Source organism: Rhinopithecus roxellana, chromosome 5 (assembly GCF_007565055.1).
Source record: "Rhinopithecus roxellana isolate Shanxi Qingling chromosome 5, ASM756505v1, whole genome shotgun sequence".
In the NCBI taxonomy this organism is placed as follows: Eukaryota; Metazoa; Chordata; class Mammalia; order Primates; family Cercopithecidae; genus Rhinopithecus; species Rhinopithecus roxellana.
Genome location: NC_044553.1, coordinates 166,553,773 through 166,573,273, shown reverse-complemented (window position 1 = coordinate 166,573,273; position 19,501 = coordinate 166,553,773). Strand labels below are relative to the sequence as shown.

General features: G+C 45.5%; 1 protein-coding gene across 3 annotated transcripts in view; it reads right to left on the bottom strand.

Annotated features, from left to right (window-relative positions):
• Positions 1-19,501, bottom strand: part of PKM (pyruvate kinase M1/2) — a 34,351-nt gene that overhangs the window by 8,724 nt on the left and 6,126 nt on the right. For all 3 annotated transcript variants that reach the window (XM_030931316.1, XM_010364801.2, XM_010364800.2), the window contains exons 2-6: positions 12,638-12,804; positions 10,476-10,567; positions 2,871-3,002; positions 2,189-2,375; positions 1,188-1,458 (exon numbers count right to left, since the gene is read on the bottom strand). In XM_030931316.1, coding sequence (XP_030787176.1) covers positions 1,188-1,458; positions 2,189-2,375; positions 2,871-3,002; positions 10,476-10,567; positions 12,638-12,791 — 836 coding nt within the window. In that variant the 5' untranslated portion in view covers positions 12,792-12,804. The remainder of the gene's footprint in view (positions 1-1,187; positions 1,459-2,188; positions 2,376-2,870; positions 3,003-10,475; positions 10,568-12,637; positions 12,805-19,501) is intronic.

The following is a 19,501-nucleotide window of genomic DNA, read 5'->3' as shown; positions in this document are numbered from 1 at the left end:
GCAGTCCAGCTACTTTAGTCCCCCAGAGTGGGCCAACAATTCTGCCTGCTGGGCTTCAACACCAATATGGATGCTTCATTGACAGAAGAAAGGGGAGAGGGCAAATCCAAATGGGCTCATTCCCAAGGTCTCCTCTCCAAATCTCATGCATGTTAGGTGTCTCTCTAGGGCCTCCATTCTCCAATCAGCACTTCAAGACAGGGAACCCGAGGCCTGCTGACTGCTTCCACCACAAAGACCCATGGCCTTATCTAGTCAAGGACACTTGAGGACTGCCCTTTGAGGTGGCCCACTCCAACCTGCTGAAGGCAAGAGGGAATGTGGCTTTGCCTGGCCTAGGGCCAAGTTCAGCTTATCAGGATGGCAAAGGGGAGGGCCCCAAATTGCCTGGTACAGAGGATATCTACACAAAGCTAAGACAGTAAGGCCACTACAGTGGGTGCACAGGGTTGTTCCCCCCTCCCCAAACACACTCCTAATCCACAAGCGTAGGTCTAGCATCTTAGTAGTGCTGAGTTGTATTCCTAGCAGGATGCCAAAAATGGTGGCCATGCCCACTGGGCTCTACCTCGTGAGCACTGCGGAGGGGGTAAGCTAAGTTGGGGCAATCTGAACCTGCAGAAGAACCACACATCTTACTCTGAGAGTGGAATGGACCATACCAGAGTTAGCATGATCACTAAGCCAGCTGCATTCTAAGTGAAGACCAGGAGGCCATAAGTTTTAGCATGAACACCAGCCCCTGAAATTCCACACGGCTCCCCAGGAAGGGCCAAAAAGAGCCCCTTCTTAAGTGTCTGCTGTCATCTTTCCCCCTGGTCCCCGCATTCCAGCAAACACTGGTAGTGTTTCTGATCAGGAACAGGGCATCATGGACCCCGGTACTATGAGCAGTGACCCTGTTCTCTCAAATGTTGGTCCCTAGGCCCAGGGAACAATGTCAAGCTGCCAGCATCTCAATTACCTGGGAAGCTTTTTAAAAACAAAACAAAACAAAAACACACACACACACACACACACACACAATGCCTTCTACTCTACTAAGATATTTTGATTCAGCAGGTTTGGAACAGGTTTGGGAGTCTACATTCTGATGGGCTAGGGGGCTGGGAATCAGATATTCACAGGATGCACCATGCCCTTTAGAGAGCTGCGCTGGGACTGGAGCAGGGACAATGGGGACTTGCCTCCGAACCCCTTCATGATTCTCGATTTTGCTGATTATCTTGATGTTCTTTCCCTTCTCTCCCAGGACCTTCCTAACTTCATGGACATCAGCTGCCTTGCGGATGAACGACGCAAACACCATATCGACATCCTGCTCGACCCCAAACTTCAGATCCTGGATGTCCTTTTCCGACACAGCAGGCAGGTCCACAGCAGCCCCAGGAAGGTTCACACCCTTCTTGCTGCCCAAGGAGCCACCATTTTCCACCTCCGTCACCAGGAAGTCAGCACCTGTGTTTTGAAAAGGGGTAAGTAGGGGAGGCAGAGCACCAAGGGCACAGCTCAACAGGAAGCAGGCACCTTTCCCCCAAGTACAGGGAGCTGGGAAGTGGTGCATTATGGGTGCTGGAGCTGTTTTACCAGACTTGAAACCCTACTACAACTAACTGTGTAATCCTAGGCAAGCCATTTAACCTCTCTGTACCTCACTTTCCTCACCCATAAAAAAGGAGAATTAAGATTGTTTTGACTTTGGGAGGCCGAGGCAGGCAGATCACCTGAGGTCAGGAGTTTGAGACCAGCCTGGCCAACATGGTGAAACCCCGTCTCTACTAAAAATACAAAAAAATTAGCCAGGCGTGGTGGCGGGTGCCTGTAAACCCAGCTACTCGGGAGGCTGAAGTAGGAGAATCGCTAGAACCCTGGGGGCAAAGGTTGCAGTGAGCCAAGATCGTGCCACTGCACTCCAGCCTGGGCAACAGAGCGAGACTCTGTCTCAAAAAAAAATATGTGTGTGTGTGTATATATATATATATGTTCCTATGTTCTCTGGAACCAGAAGAATGTAACTATGCTGGATTAAAGCCTGTCTTTGAGGATAAATGAGTTACAAAAAGGATTCCTGAGAACACACAGACTCAATCTCACTGCCAGGCAACCAACCTTCCCATCTTCCTTGTGTCAAGGAACTTTAGAGACAAAAGATGGTTTTAGACAATTGGATTCCAGCTCCCATACGTACCTTTCTGCTTCACCTGAAGAGAAATAAGCCCATCATCCACGTAGATCTTGCTGCCCACTTCTACCACCTTGCAGATGTTCTTGTAGTCCAGCCATAGGATGTTCTCGTCACACTTTTCCATGTAGGCGTTATCCAGCGTGATTTTGAGAGTGGCTCCCTTCTTCAGCTCCACCTCTGCAGTGCCGCTCTAGGGAGTAAGCAAGAGAGTAAGCAAGAGTCCAAACTGGAGACACCAGTAGCAGCATCACCTCAGAAGCAATGGAAAAGCTCTTTCCTCCAGGGAACAATGCTCAAGTCACTGCTAAAAATAATACAGTTTTTTGCTCTTATTCTCTAACTCAGTACACTTCACAGAAATAATCTAAGAAAACAGAATATAATGTTTCAGTTATGCTACTTAATGATGGGGAACAAGATATAAAGAGATGGTTTCCCAAGTTAGAAAGCCTAAAGTTTAGGTTTTTAGGGTAAAAACAGGTTCCTCTGTGGTACCATTTCCTAGCAAAGTAAATCAAATCAACATTGTTTACAGTGATGAACAAATCCTCATTTGTAGACCTCAACTCCTCTGCAGTCCTTCATAGTGCTGGGATGAAACACGGCATCTCAGCGCTTTGGAGGACATGACTCTGGGGCGTTATTGCCTACTGAGTCTCTCCCTCACTCTCCACAGAATACTCACCCCCTTGATGAGCCCAGTTCGGATCTCAGGTCCTTTAGTGTCCAGAGCCACAGCAACGGGCCGGTAGAGGATGGGGTCAGAAGCAAAGCTTTCTGTGGCTGTGCGCACATTCTTGATGGTCTCCGCGTGGTACTGGGGAAAAAGAAGGAAGATGACAAGCATGCTCCCACACTAGGATCCAGCTCAATTTCCCTGCCCAGGAACCAAAGCTGATCACTCAGGAAAGGCCTGTGGATGTCTTAGAGCTCTATCTCCATCCTCAGAATGATCCATGCACTGAGAACTCCTCTACTTGCTTAATCCAATCTCCTCAGCCTCCACCCACTTCTACTACAGCACTAATTCACCCTAAGGGCGAAACGCTGGTGGCAAATTTCAGAATACTGGCACCAAGGCTGGGCGCGGTGGCTCACGCCTATAATCCCAGCACTTTGGGAGGCCGAGGCGGGTGGATCACGAGGTCAGGAGATCAAGACCATCCTGGCTAATATGGTGAAACCCTGTCTCTACTAAAAAATACAAAAAATTAGCTGGGCATGGTGGCGGGTGCCTGTAGTCTCAGCTACTCAGGAGGTTGAGGCTGGAGAATGGCGTGAACCAGGGAGGCAGAGCTTTTAGTGAGCCGACATCGCGCCACTGCACTCCAGCCTGGGAGACAGAGCAAGACTCCGTCTCAAAAAAAAAAAACAAGGAATATTGCCACCAAACCCCATTGAGGTATGGGTGCAAACATGTCTCATCATAAAAGCAGCTGTGTCCCCAGGGCTGTTCTTTTTTCCCTAAGACTCATCAAATACCCTCAGCAAATAAAGCTGATAAACAGGGCAAAAAGCCTAGAACTTGTGTTTGGATAAGGCTGATCTGGCAATCAATGTCACATTCTGATATATGTGGTAATGCTGAGAGCTTTTCCTCTATTGATTCCAACTACAACGCAAACTTGAAGTTATTGACTTAAGCTAACAGTGGCCCAAGCTAAACAAGCTAAGGTCATACAGATCTGATTTTCTCAATCACTTTTTTTTTTTTTGAGATACAGTGTCACTGTGCCGCCCAGGCTGGAGTGCAATGGCACTATCTCGGCTCACTGCAAGCTCCGCCTCCCAGGTTCACACCATTCTCCTGCCTCAGTCTGGGACTGCAGGCGCCCAAGAGCAGGCATGGCTAATTTTTTGGATTTTTAGTAGGGACTGGGTTTCACCATGTTAGCCAGGATGGTCTCGATCTCCTGACCTCGTGATCCGCCCACCTTGGCCTCCCAAAAGTGCTGGGATTACAGGGGTGAGCCACTGCGCCCGGCCTCAATCACTTTCTAGATTCTGACTGGAGAGGGGGAATGGTGGTCATATGCCTTTCTCTAAATGAACTGCCCTTTATTATTCCTTGCTTGCAACAAATCTGTGCTTCAATCTTTTTTCTTAAGCTTTTCCTCCTTTCCATTTACCATTTTGTTTGTTTAAAAGAGGGACTCAGGCTAAGCACAGTGGCTCATGCCTGTAAACCAAACACTTTGGGAGGCTAAGGTGGGAGGATAGCTTGGGTCCAGGAGTTTGAGATGAGCCTGGGCAACATGGCGAAACCCCATCTCTACAAAAAACACAAAAATTAACTGTGCATGATGGTGCGTGCATGGGGTCCCAGCTACTTGTGAGGCTGAGGTGGGAGGATCACTTGTGTCTAGGAGGTCAAGGCTACAGTGAGCCATGATCATACCACTGCACTCTGGCCTGGATACCCTACTATCCAAAGCAACACCCTATCTCAAGAAAAAAGATTAAAAAAAAAAAAAAAAAAAGATGCAGAGCCAAGATGTCAAAAGAGCTCTAAGACAGCATGATCAATATGACATTGCTGATAACAAGGGCACCTAATTCAGCACTTTCTGGGCCTTGTCCTTTAACCACCACTGTCCAGGAAAGTGGCACCTGCAAGTAAGCCTGCCTGTTATTCACAGGATGCTAGAGGGAGCTGGAGCCAGAGCTTAGCCTCTAAAGACAATGTTGCCTGAAGCCTGTATCTGAAAATCTTCAGCTTCTTATTCAGGCATATTCCCTAATGAGGGACCCTTGGCTTGTTTGTTTTTTATAGGGTTCCTTATAAATTATGATATTTTCTTGCTTACTGGCTTGTAATAGAAATAGAACAAAATAGAATCGAATAGAGGCTGGGCGCGGTGGCTCACGCCTGTAATCCCAACACTTCGGGAGGCCGAGGCGGGCGGATCACGACATCAAGAGATTGAGACCATACAGGCCAATATGGTGAAACCCCATCTCGACTTAAAATACAAAAATTAGCTGGGAATGGTGGCACCTGTAGACCCAGCTACTCGGGAGGCTGAGGCAAGAGAACCACTTGAACCTAGGAGACAGAAGTTGCAGTGAGCTGAGATCATGCCACTGCACTCCAGCCTGGGCGACAGAGTGAGATTCTGTCTCTAAAAAAAATAAAAGAATAGAATAGAAAGTTATTTTCTTTTAAGGGGATGTGGTACCTTTCCTTCAGAGTTGATGTGAGCAGTAAAAGAATACATTAAGTATTAGGACAAAGTACATGGTAATTATTTAATAAATGTTACCTATTATTATCATCTTATAATGGTAAGACTCAAGTGGACTGAGTTCCACCACAGCTGTGGCTTTGTTGGGATGTTATCATGTGGTAAAGAGTTCCACCCATCAATGCTGTCCTGCAGAAGGCTCTATATTTAGCTACATTTAGGTTGTTTAAAAGTCAACCTTAACTCAGGCGGGGCGCAGTGGCTCACGCCTATAATCCCAGCACTTTGGGAGGCCGAGGTGGGGGGGATCACAAGGTCAGGAGATCGAGACCAACCTGGCTAACATGGTGAAACCCAATCTCTACTAAAAATACAAAAACAAAATTAGCTGGGCATGGTGGCAGGCGCCTGTAGTCCCAGCTACTCGGGAGCCTAAGGCAAGAGAATGGTGTGAACCCGGGAGGCACAGCTCACAGTGAGCCAAGATCGCGCCACTGCATTCCAGCCTGGTTGACAGAGTGAGACTCCGTCTTAAAAAAAAAAAAAAGTCAACCTTAACTCTACTTAATCTCAATGTAGAATTCTGTGCTCCTAGAATAAAATCTACTTGGTTATGGATCAAGACATTCCTTTCAATCACTACTGGATTTGGATTATTAAATTTTATTTGTTTTCTGCATCTAAGTGAGACTGGTCTAGCACGCTGTTAGTACCTGCCTGGTTTTGGTACTGTCCTTGTCTGGTATCAGTATCAGGGTATGTTGGTTTCAAAGAACACAGTGGGAAGATTTCTGTATTTCTCTAGGCTCTGGAACAGTTTAACAATGTAACTGAATTTTGAAGGGGAGAGAATTCAGCCACTAAAATCATTTGAACTTAAATGTTCTGAGGTGAACCAGATCTTAGCCACTTTTTCAACTTTTTGGCTGGAGTGCAGTGGTGCAATCTCAGTTCACTGCAGCCTCCACCTCCCAGGTTCTAGCGATTCTCCTGCCTCAGGATCCTGAGTAGCTGGGACTGCAGGCATGTGCCACCATGCCCGGCCAATTTTGTATTTTTAGTAGAGACAGGGTTTCACCATGTTGGCCAGACTGGTCTTGAACTCCTGACCTCATGTGATCCCTCCGCCTTGGCCTCCCAAAGTGCTGGGATTACAGGTGTGAGCCCAGCCCACTTTTTCAACTTCTTATGGCCACTGGTCTATTCATATTTTCTATCTTTTTGGCTATTTATCTTTTCTTGGAAAATAGCCAGTGTCATCTCTCTATATAGGAATTAAGTTATAAGTCTTTCTTGACTTTTAAAATCTCCAATGTGTAGGAAATACTCCCTTTTCTATTCATATTCTTTTTTTTTTTGAGGCGGAGTCTCGCTCTGTAGCCCAGGCTGGAGTGCAGTGACCGGATCCCAGCTCACTGCAAGCTCCTCCTCCCGGGTTTACGCCATTCTCCTGCCTCAGCCTCCCGAGTAGCTGGGACTACAGGTGCCCACCACCACGCCCGGCTAATTTTTTGTATGGTTTTTAGTAGAGATGGGGTTTCACCGTGTTAGCCAGGATGGTCTTGATCTCCTGACCTCGTGATCCGCCCGTCTCGGCCTCCCAAAGTGCTGGGATTACAGACTTGAGCCACCGTGCCCGGCCTCTATTCATATTCTTATTTGTACATCCTTGCATTCTTCACCTGGCTTCCCAGAACTTTCTATTTTACTATTTTTCCCCACAAATAATCAGCTCTTAGCTTAATTTGTCAAATTTATTTTCATTTCATTGAGCTATAATCTTACAAAATTATTTTTCTTCACCCTTTTTAGGGTTTTCCTCCCCTAGTATTCTGAGTTAAATATTTATTCCATCTACCTTGAGATTTTGCTTTCTAAAGTAAGCACACTTCAGTTTTCTTGACTTTGTTCTTAATTTCCATTAAAAATTTTTTAATTTCTACTTTATGAAATTTGGGGGTTTTTTTGGTGGCCTAATATATATTTGTAACCATGAGTGTTTCACGCAAACATGCATTTTTGGTCTTGGGGATGTAAAAGTATATATTATAAACATACCAATTATTAGGTATATTATTCAAATCTATGTCATATATTATAATCTCTTAGAGCATTTCTGGGAGATGTACTGAGTCTTCCACTACAGCTGTGGCTTTGTTGGGATGTTACATGGTAAAGAGTTTCATCCGTCAATGCTGTCCTGTGGAAGGCTCTACATTTAGGTTGTTTGAAAGTCATTTTTTCTAGGCCAGGCGCAGTGGCTCACACCTGTAATCCCAGCACTTTGGGAGGCCAAGGCAGACTTATCACTTGAGGTCAGGAATTCGAGATCAGCCTGGCCAACAAGGTGAAACCCCATCTCTACTAAAATACAAAAATTAGCCGGGCATGGTAGCAGACACTTGTAATCTCAGCTACTTAGGAGGCTGAGACAGAAGAATCTCTTGAATCCAGGAGGTGGAGGGTGCAGTGAGCCAAGATCGTGCCACTGCACTCCAGCCTGGGTGACAGAGCGAGACTCCCTCTCTAAATAAATAAATAAATAAATCTGGAAAACACAGCATATGGAACCATATGTTCAGCAAGAATGCATCTTGCCCATGTGAATTACCAAAAGTGAGGGCTGAAGACTAGTTGCCAAAGCTGTCAAAAGAGAGCTGGGCGTGGTGGCTCACGCCTGTAATCCCAGCACTTTGGGAGGCCGAGGCAGTTGGATCACCTGAGGTCACAAGTTCAAGACCAGCCTGGCCAACATGGCGAAACCCTGTCTCTACTAAAAATATTTTAAAATTAGCTGGGCATGGTGGCACAGGTCTGTAATCCCAGCTATTCAGGAGGCTGAGGCATGAGAATTGCTTGAACCTGGGAGGCAGAGGTTGTGGTGAGCCGAGATCGTGCCAGTGCACTACAGCCTGGGCAACAGAGCAAGACTCTGTCTCAAAAAAAGAAAGCTGTTAAAAGATCAGATGCAGACATTTGATGTTCCTCTGTCAGAGTGAGAGGGAAGACAGTAATCTCAACATTCTGCTCAGAAGAGCATTTAAAATAGTCAGAAACTAGAAAAGTACATCCCAGCCCCTAATCAAAGGTGCATATGAAACAACAGCCCTGACAAACGGTAAGGTTGAAACTGCTTACGTTACATTATACAAATTAGAATAACTTCAAATCAGTATCCAAGCTGAGCCCAGAGACAACTTCATCTTGGTCTAAAACTTCAAAATAAATCCACAAGAGGGACATCTTTAAAAAATAAATTAAAAATTTTAAAAAAATCTTAATTATAATCTGGGAGTAGGAGTGAAAGCAGAGATAATCTCCAAAAAGCCTCTTAAAGTTTAAAAAACCAAAATCGGAGCCAGCTCTCATCCAGCAGGTGCAGCAGATATCACTCCCCCTTGCCATGTAAGAGCTATGTGGTGTTATTTTACTGGATGAAGGAACCATAAAGCCTACTTAAAGGTCAACTTCTTAAAATTCTATTTCTGCTCCTTTCCCTGAACACAGGAGCCCACAGCAGACTACAGCAGCAGGGATCAACAGTGAACAGACCTCCACCATTGTCTTTAGCTCTCTCTCTTTAAGCTAAGCTAACACTTGTAGTAGTAATTCTCGGTGACTCCTGCTAAGGACCCCTTGCTTTTGGAAAACTACAGAATTTTCCAAAAGGTACAGGGACATGTCTTAACCTGCGTGGTATGTCTGCTGGACTTGGTCAGGTCTCCATGACATTTAGGGGCCAGCCACTAGCCAGGCCATAGGCTGTTTATGAACACAGGTTAGGGAATCTATGATGAAGAGTCTCATGTTTCCCAAAAGGAGGAATTCACTCTTGGACTGCATTTCCTGAGGCTTTATTTTTAGTCCCAACTTAATACCAACTTCCAAATGCCAGAGGGCAACCTCTATAAGGCACTTGGCCTTACAGGGTAGCATTTTCTTTACTCTCAAGAGGAAATACAGAAGCCAAGACAGGGACAAAGTCTGCCTCTTCTGTGATTCCTCTTATCAATGCCATTACGAAATCCCATGATCTATGGGAAATCTATGGTTAAGTCTGAAGGTCCTCTAATCCCAACATTTGAGAGAATCACTTGAGCCCAGGAGTTTGAGACCAGCCTAGGCAATATAGTGAGACCTCATTTACACAAAAAAATTTTTTTTAATTAGCCAGATATGGTGGTGCATGCCTGTATTACCAGTTACTTGGGAGGCTGAGGCAAGAGAATCACATGAACCTGGGAGGTCAAGGATCCAGTGAGCCATGATCATACCATGTAGTCCAGCCTGGATGACAGAGCAAAATTTTGTCTTATAAAATAAAAAAATAAATAAGTCATGGTACCTCAGGGAACCCCAAACTCCTCAGAATAGGTTTATTCTAAATCTGGCAACAGAGGCAGGAATGGAGCCATCCTGACAGCTGCTACCTGGCTCCTGGGCAAGGCCTCTGTCCATAGGTAAAGCCAGGTAATAAAGAGCCCATCACAAATAACAGTCCTACTAGGCTCCTGAGGAAGAGTGCTAACTGGTGTTATTTTAATGTACAGAACCCCTGGGAAGGCACAGGCTGGGAATACAGTGCTGAGGAAGAGGGGTATTATATGCCAGCGAGTGCTTGTGCATTAGGCTCAGTCATTCAAAACTTAGAATAATGGAAACTCTTCTCATGGACCTGCCCAGTTATTTTGGTTCTAAGATAGGCCAGAATCGATCTGCTAGATGGTTTACCACGGCAATATAAGCTGTAGCAGAAACCCGGGGACAGGAGAGTCAAGCGCTGTGGCCAGGACACCTAAGACTTAGAGGGTTTTCCAGGAAAACCTTTCCATATCTTCCTTTGTGAAAGCTAACGGTAGGAGAGGTGTGTGAGAGAAACATGGCCAGCGACAAAAGGGGTCTTCTTTGCTAAAAGAGACTTAGCCAGTTTCTTCGTCAGGACAAGAGGGAAGGAGAGTAGGGATGGGCTAGTAAAGACAAACTTCACACTGGCTGTGAAACTCAGACTCATCCTTGCCTGATCCGTTGTGGCTAAATGAACACTGCACCCCCTCCCTGTTTCCTACAGGCCATCACAATGGCCACAGGGTCCAGCTACAGCTCACCTCATGAGTTCCATGAGAGAAGTTCAGACGAGCCACATTCATTCCAGACTTAATCATCTCCTTCAACGTCTCCACTGATCGGGAAGCTGGGCCTATTAGGAAAAGTTTTAAAGCCACAAGTATTAATCATTCAAAGAAGGAAAAACATTTAAGTTTGCTTAAGTTTAAAGAATTTTTTTCCCTGAAAACTTTTCCTCTCCCAACTAGCTCAAAAGTCTTTAAAAAGTGTATGGAAGGCTACTACCGTGCCAGCTTACTTTTTTGATTTACTGGGACACTTCGACCATTTCCTTCAAATTCTGCAGGCTTCCACTGTATCAGAAAAGCCTAGGTTAAGACTTGGCCAGCCTTCTCTGCCCTCACTGAAACCCAGCCAGATGTCCAACCACAGAATCTTGGTTGCACAAAACATGTTAAAAAGATCTTTCCTAGGTCTGTAAGTTGCTCCTACAAAGACCTGCTAAGGAAAACACCCTCTAAATTTTGCCTATAGCATAAAACCTAAAGCATATGGATTCTTTTTGCAACAAATTGTTTTTTATTATAAACTGGTAATTTATAATTTGGGTTACAAAGTTATATAATCCAATACATACAGTTTGGATACAATGTGGAATAATTAAATCAGGTTAGTTAACATATCCATGACTTCAAGTACTTAACAATTTCGTGGTGAGAACATTTGAAATTTACTCTTTTTTTTTTTTTTTTTTTTTTGAGACGGAGTCTTGCTCTGTCACCCAGGCTGGAGTGCTGTGGCCGGATCTCAGCTCACTGCAAGCTCCGCCTCCCGGGTTCACGCCATTCTCCTGTCTCAGCCTCCCGGGTAGCTGGGACTACAGGCGCCGCCACGTCGCCCGGCTAGTTTTTTGTAGTTTTTAGTAGAGACGGGGTTTCACCGTGTTAGCCAGGATGGTCTCGATCTCCTGACCTCGTGATCCGCCCGTCTCGGCCTCCCAAAGTGCTGGGATTACAGGCTTGAGCCACCGCGCCCGGCCGAAATTTACTCTTAGCAATGTTTTTTTCTTTTTTCTTTCTTTTTTTTTGAGACAGAGTTTCATTTTTGTTGCCAAGGCTGGAGTGCAATGGTCAGGTCTCAGTTCACTGCAACCTCCGCCTCCCAGCTTCAAGCAATTCTCCTGCCTCAGCCTCCCAAGTAGCTGGGATTATAGACACCCGCCACCACGCCCAGCTATTTTTTTTTATTTTTAGTAGAGACAAGATTTCACTATGTTGGCCAGGCTGGTTCTCCTGACCTCAGGTGATCCACCCGCCTCAGCCTCCCAAAGTGCTGGGATTATAGGCATGTGCCACCACACCCACACATTTTTTTTTTTTTTTTTTTTTTTTTTTTGAGACGGAGTCTCACTCTGTGGCCCAGGCTGGAGTGCAGTGGCCGGATCTCAGCTCACTGCAAGCTCCGCCTCCCGGGTGTACGCCATTCTCCTGCCTCAGCCTCCCAAGTAGCTGGGACTACAGGCGCCCGCCACCTCGCCCAGCTAGTTTTTTGTATTTTTTAATAGAGACGGGGTTTCACCATGTTAGCCAGGATGGTCTTGATCTCCTGACCTCGTGATCCACCCATCTCGGCCTCCCAAAGTGCTGGGATTACAGGCTTGAGCCACCGCGCCTGGCCAATTTTTTTTTTTCTTAAGACAGGATCTCGCTCTGTTTCCCAGACTAGAGTGCAGTGGTGTGATCATGGCTCACTGCAACTTCAATCTCCTGGACTCAAGTGATCTTTTCCTCAGCCTCCCATGTAGTCAGAACTACAGGTGTATGCCACCATGCCCAGCTAATTTTTTTTTTTTCTTTTGTTTTTACTTTTTGGAAAGACAGGGTCTAAGTTGCTCAGGCTGGTCTCAAATTTCTAGCCTCAGACAATCCTCCCACCTTGGCCTCCCAAAGTGCTAGGAGCCACCATACCTGGCCATCTTAGCAATTTTGAAATGTCTAATACTCTCTTATTAACTATATTTGCCATGCTGTGCACATACTAATTCTTTACTACAACTTCCTATGACCTGAGTCCTTTTATAAGAATCTGTGTAGCATCCCATGTAGCACCTAGGTTTGTTGGGACATTTAGTTAAGTCTTTTCAGGACAGAAAGCGTCACTGCCCATGAAGCCCTTTTTTTGGGGAAGAGGCACACCCACTCACCAATGGTACAGATGATGCCAGTGTTCCGGGCTGTGATGGGTGGTGAGTCAATGTCCAGGCGGCACATGTGCTCCAGGAATGTGTCAGCCATGGCTGCATGCAGCTGCTGGGTCTGAATGAAGGCAGTCCCGGCTTCACTATGGGGCTTCGACATGGCTGCTGAGGTCCTGGGTCCAGACAAATTGAAAGAGAGTGGTAAGACTGAGAAGTGGTTAATATACCATTTATCACAGGAGGCTGTCTCCTGCTCATACATTAACTCAATAAGCACGCTTTGTACACAAGCCACAGGGAAGCCAGACATGCTGTGGTTATGTGGTTGCTCCTCATGTTAGACAAAGGGTTCACAAGATGGTGAACAATGGAAATGGACCTTACTGAACAAGTTAAAACCTCCTACCCACTGCTCACAGTCCCAAGCACCCACAGTAAGCAGGTCTCTCTTACACTGGGCTGACATCTACTTAGACAGCTTTCCCACCACCCTATCTATAAATAACATCGTTTAACATGTAATGAAGGAGCTTCCAACGAAGGAAGTTATAACCAATCTTCCAGTGATACAAACAACTGACTCCTAGCTTAGTGCCTAGATAAGCCTAGATCTCTGTATGTCAAGTTGTCACAAAGCTACAAATAGCTGCTTTGTCGTGGGGCACCCACATTGCCTCTTTACAATCCTCACCGAAACCCAAAGTCATTCCCCTGAATGCAAAAGCTTCCATCCCAGGAGTCTAAACCTAAAACCACATCTACTGTTGGCCAGAAGGACGTTAGGACACGTAAAGCAATTTGCAATTTGCAAAGCAAGGATAACATAAGGGCACTGGTATAATTTTAAAATTATCACAACTACATTAACAGGATAGCTGCAACACAGAGAAATTAAAGTTGCTGGTCAAATCTTTTCCCCAAAAGATTTTTGATACACATCCTGTTTTCTTTTCTAAGCCTGACAAGTATACCACCACTCTGTAACACAGACCATCAGTTCCAGGTAATTAACTAGCCCAGGTCACAATCCTGACAATGGCCCCGACCTTTGCTTTCTTCATTAATGACTTACAACTAAACTCACTCAGCCTGTTAGTTAGCTGATTAGAGACAAAGACTCAGGAAAAGCTTCCAGGCAGTGTGTGAAGAACTATCAGGTAAGGATGTGAACCAGAAGCTTGCTACATTTCTCATCAGAAAGTTGCTTCCTTGAGTTCTCAGACCAAGGGCTATTCTTTCTGAAACGCTTGAGCCTAAATGCTTCAGCCAAGCAAGGCTCAGAAACAAGTCCCTCTTTAGCCCTTCCCCATCTCTTCCTAAATCTCAAAGTTCCAAATCAAGGCATCTCACACATATGACCCTTACTCCTTTACCCTGTTCCATCCCTGACTTTGTGGACTCTCTGGGTGGCTCCAGCAGAGTATGCATCTAAACCCATGTCTGCCATCTCCAAAGAAGGCCTGTTAAGGTCCAAAGAGCTCTGAAGGCAATAGTGAACAGTCTGTTGGCTATGGAAAACTGATGGCCACAAGTCCTCAACCACAGATTCTAAAACTTTTAAAATGGGGAAATAAGATACCAACTAACTATTCAACGTGGCAAATGCACCCTTCATTTCAATTGTATTTCCTAAGCCCCTAATATCTACTATGTATCCTCTCTTCCAGGACCTATATGGTTTTGTATCTCCTAGCACCTAGTAAGTGGAAGCATTCTAGTGTTTGTTAAATGACCTTTCAGTCTCTCTGAATGCCTCTTTGTCAGAATCAAAGTTATGCCTCTGCTCCCCCGTCCCTAAATCTGAGGAACTTCTGCATTACTGACAGGAAAGCCTGGGGAGCCCTGGTCCCTCTCCCTACATTCATGGTTTAGGGAGGGCTCGCATACCTTCAGAGCTCCCAGCTGGGCTTAGGGAAGTCTGGCTGTTAAGGGAACATTACTGAGAGATGGCATAGCAGGCCAATAGGAACCCAAAGGCCTTGCTGTGGCCTCTAATGGGCCTACAATCTGGGGACTATATTGTGAACAAAATAAGATCTGAATAAGTGGGTCAGAGTAACTAATTCCACTCTTTTTAAAAACCATCAGCTGGCTCTTCTTAGACCTGAGACATCAGGGTCTTCTTGTAAAGACCTGGCTGGGGCCACTGAATATCAGGTCATACCTTTGGTTCCCTGGGCTTGGGCTTCCGGTGACATAATGCTCTCCTTTTGGCTCAGGTTGGCTCCTTGGCCTCACTTGCAAAGACCGCTCAGAGCTGAATAAAGTGTGCCCTGGAGAGCTGTACAAGGATTAAGGTAAAAGCTGAGTGTAACTAAAGCTCTTTGGGGTAATGGAAAAATTACCTTAATAACCAGGTATCCAGGTGGCAGCTGCTCTACAGATTCAGCTGTTACGTCTCTTTAAACATGTGATTTACTAACATTCCACTATTCTATACAATAACCTGGTCCCTCCCCTTTTGGGAGTGGGGAAGGGACACCAAATTAAACATACCTGAAAGACCTGGGAGGAAATACACTGACATTTTAATAGGGTGTCATTGGGGTGGTAGGATTACAACAACAACAACAACAATTCCTCTTTATTAACAAATTTACTGATATAAAAATAAAAATATTCTTTATAGTAAGAAATTACGGGCCGGGCGCGGTGGCTCAAGCCTGTAATCCCAGCACTTTGGGAGGCCGAGACGGGCGGATCACGAGGTCAGAAGATCGAGACCATCCTGGCTAACACGGTGAAACCCCGTCTCTACTAAAAAATACAAAAAACTAGCCGGGCGAGGTGGCGGGTGCCTGTAATCCCAGCTACTCGGGAGGCTGAGGCAGGAGAATGGCGGGAACCCGGGAGGCGGAGCTTGCAGTGAGCTGAGATCCGGCCACTGCACTCCAGCCCCGGCGACGGAGCGAGACTCCGTCTCAAAAAAAAAAAAAAAAAAAAAAAAGAAATTACGTATACCTTTCTTGGAAATATGTATATGCATCCTATAAAATTGTTGGGAGGAAGTAAATGAAATGTGAAGATCCCAATTCCATTAATCAATTGCTGCTCTATGCACTTCAAGAATAATCTGCTTTTAAAAGGTAGTAAAGATACATGTCTCAAAACAAACAAACAAACAAACAAACAAACATGTCTTAGGCCCTACATCACAAATGTATTATAGGAGAGTTTCAATGGCTTAAGGTGGTCAACCTTAATACATTCAGAACCTCAAAGCAAAAAAAAAAAAAGTCCATAGGATAATCCCATGCCTCAAATCTGTTAGTTACATGCCCAAATCCAGCAAACTAGTCTGTTCTCAAGCTTTACAGTAAAAGCTTTGTGATAATGTTCTGGTACAGAAGGGCTGCCTCCAAGTCCAGAAGATGCCATTAGCAGATAAAATTATATTGGCCTCAAACACAAACCCTATTTTAACTATCTCAAATTAAATCTGATGCCTATAAGCTCTAATTTTTTGCCAATAAGTACAAAAATGACAAATGAAAATTTCTATAGTGGATTTACACACTAGCAGTCAAAAAAAAAAGCTTGCCTATCAGCAAGTTCATCTAGACTTCAATCTCATGCATCCTTAATGCTCTCTTTGAGCCAGAGACCCCATACCTCAAGCCCAGGTCTTTCCTCAGGCTCTGACCTGAAGCCTCCCTTGCAGGGAGGGCCAGAGCTCTCCCGCTTTCTCCAAAATCCTCTTCCCAGCACAAGCTGCCCATCCAACCAACCACCTACCTAGAGTTGTATGTAAAACACTCACTGGACTCTCCCTTGGCTCCAGGAAAGCAGCCCAGTCTTGGTTTCTCAGGGCGGGCTTCTGGGAAAGACTCCTCTCCCTCATGCCAGTTGCCCGGACAGTGCCTGCCAGGACATGTGGCCCCACTCATGCCAGTCTGACTCACTATTGCATCCTCCTCCTAGGAAGGCACAGACATGCAGAGCCAACCTCCAGCCAGCAGTGGAAGCCTGGCGTATCCACTGATAGCAGCACACACTGTGCCCAGGTCCAGGAGCCTTATTCTTGAGCCCAAGCCCCTGCAGTAAGATCTTCCTCAGAGCCATGTCTCCTCTGTGAGAAAGGAGACACCATCTCTAAGAGGCCTTAGTCTGGAGTTACAGGTTGGAACAGGCACAATCACAGCTCAGCTCCAGGTGCCCTATTCTCCCTTTCCTTTCTCATCTCAGACAGCTCCTGGCTCTTTATATTAGTTTCCTTTGTGTCAGACACAATTTTTCGGCCATTCTTCAGAAACCAGGAGACAAAAATCATAAAAAATACCCAACACTCCCCACTCCAACCTTTTTTTTTTTTTTTTTGAGACAGGCTTTCACTGTCACCCAGGCTGGAGTGCAGTGGTATGATTATATTACATTACATTATTATTATAGCTCACTGCACCCTCAAACGATCCTCCAGCCTCAGCATCCCAAGTAGCTGGGACTACGGGCACGAACCACACCCAGCTCCCATGCTCCACTTCTTAGGGCCAGGACTGTTGTTGGGTTGCGCTGGGAAAGATTCACGCTTCACTCCACCAATTCTTTCACAAAGGACCAAATCATTCTGCCCTAATAAACCAGCCTGGCCCGTGAGTCTGCATCTGCCTAAGTCATTTTTACTTTGTACCAATTATGCTCCGATACCAACCTCACACATATCAACTGTAAAATGGTGGCACCTGATGCTTTCTCTCTCCAACATTGCCAGTAGGTACACAAGATTGCGTTCCTTGCTGTGACGTCAGTTTGCTACCTACATCTTCAAGACATAATGAAGATCTTTGAATCATCAACTGTTCAGAACACCAGCATCCATTAGAAAGTATGCATCATGATATTCTGGCATTCGGATCAGCCTGCTCTCTAGCTCTCTTCCTCAACAACGGAAATGGAATTTCTAAGATTTGCCCTAATCAAACTAGGCCAGCAACATGATCAAAATGGGTGATAGGCCAGCAGAACCTAGTAAGGTCTGGAGTAGGCACTGTTCATCTTCATATACAGTTAAGGGTAATGACAACAGCATATTTGCATATGGGTACAGGATACAGAAGATAAGATATCTTCTAGATAAGAGACCTGGGTCTGAAGCCCACACTTTAACCCCAGCAGGCCCCACAGCAGAAAGCAGTATGGTGTTACCAAGCTACACAGAACAAAATGAGCCCACTTGTAGGTTCTAGTAAAATTCCCTTGCTTAAAAAAAAAAAAAAAAAAAAAACTTGGCTCTTTTATTTCTTCAGGGCTAAAAGTAAATGACTTGTCAACAGGAACCTAAGGTCCTATTTCCAGCTACAGTGTGGAATAGGGAAGAGCAGCTGATGCTAAACGGGCCTACTTCCCCAAAAGACCACTCAACTTCAGGTGAAGAAGTCCTAAGTCAGAGAACCCTCAATATCCTCAGATGCCGAGTATTTCCTGGTTCCATCCCAGCTCCTCAGTGCAGACAACTGGTTTCAGCCTGAAGGAGGTGGTTTGGGGGAAGCGTTAGTTGCCTTGGGACATGGTGCCTCCTTACTAGGATTAAAAGTAGGGTGGTGTTTCTGGGTATGATATCCACACTCTAGAACCAGCAAGGGACCTGGAACCCTGATTTAGGGTCCTCTTAAGTGCAACTCAGGTGGGTTATGGCCTCAGCAAAGTGAGGCACTGGCTCAGCATTTAAAGGAAGGGCTGCCCTGCATTCTAGTTGGGGCAATAAAGGAGGAAAGGCAGTGCCAACTCTCCAAGAGCACTGAACTAGTTAGTATGACTGGTCTTCCTACAATAGCCTTTATAGGTTTGCTTCTATTTTGTTATGAATTAAAGAAAAAAAAAGCTTTAATATCTGCATCTCTACCACCCAGAACTGACCATTAACACTGAGCCATGGCTGGCTGTGGTGGCTCACGCCTGTAATCCCAACAGTTTGAAAGGCTGAGGCAGGCAGATCACTTGGTACTAGGAGTTCGAGACCAGCCTGGCTAATATGGCGAAACACTGTCACTACTAAACATACAAAAATTAGCCTGGTGCGCACCTGTAATCCCAGCTACTTGGGTGGCTGAGGCACAGAGTTGCTTGAATCCAAGAAGCGCAGATTGCAGTGAACAGAGATCGCACCACCGCACTCCAGCCTGTGCAACAGAGTGAAAAACTCTGTCTCAGAAAAAAAAGAGGAAAAAAAAAAAAAAAACCACAAATAAAGGCTGAGCTGTATTTACTTTCTTCTTCTTCTTTTTAATTTTTTTTGTTGAGATGGAATCTCACTCTGTTGCCCAGGCTGGAGTGCAGTGGCACGATCTCAGCTCACTGCAAGCTCCACCTCCCAGGTTCACACCGTTCTCCTGCCTCAGCCTCCCGAGTAGCTGGGACTACAGGCGCCTGCCACCACGCCTGGCTAATTTGTGTGTGTGTGTGTATTTTTAGTACAGACGGGGTTTCACCGTGTTAGCCAGGATGGTCTCAATCTCCTGACCTCGTGGTCCGCCCGCTTCAGCCTCCCAAAGTGCTGGGATTACAGGCGTCAGCCACTGCGCCTGGCCCTCTTTACTTTCTAAAAATAAAAAAAAAATTATAATTTTATACAGTTCATTTTTTCTCCATCCCCAAGCTCCTCCAACCCTTTCCACCTCCATCATGAACTTTTTTTTCTATTTTATTTATTTAAATAGAGATGGGAATCTTGTGATGTTGCCCAGGCTGGTCTCGATCTCCTGGCCTCAAGTGACCCTCCTGCATCAGCCTCCCAAAGTATTGAGATTACAGGCGTGAGCCACTGCACCCAGCCACATCATGCATTTTGACACCCAATCACTGTCATGAACTCTGTATCCTTCCAGTTCACTTAAGTCTATGTACAGTGTATCTATATCTATACTGAATAAAACC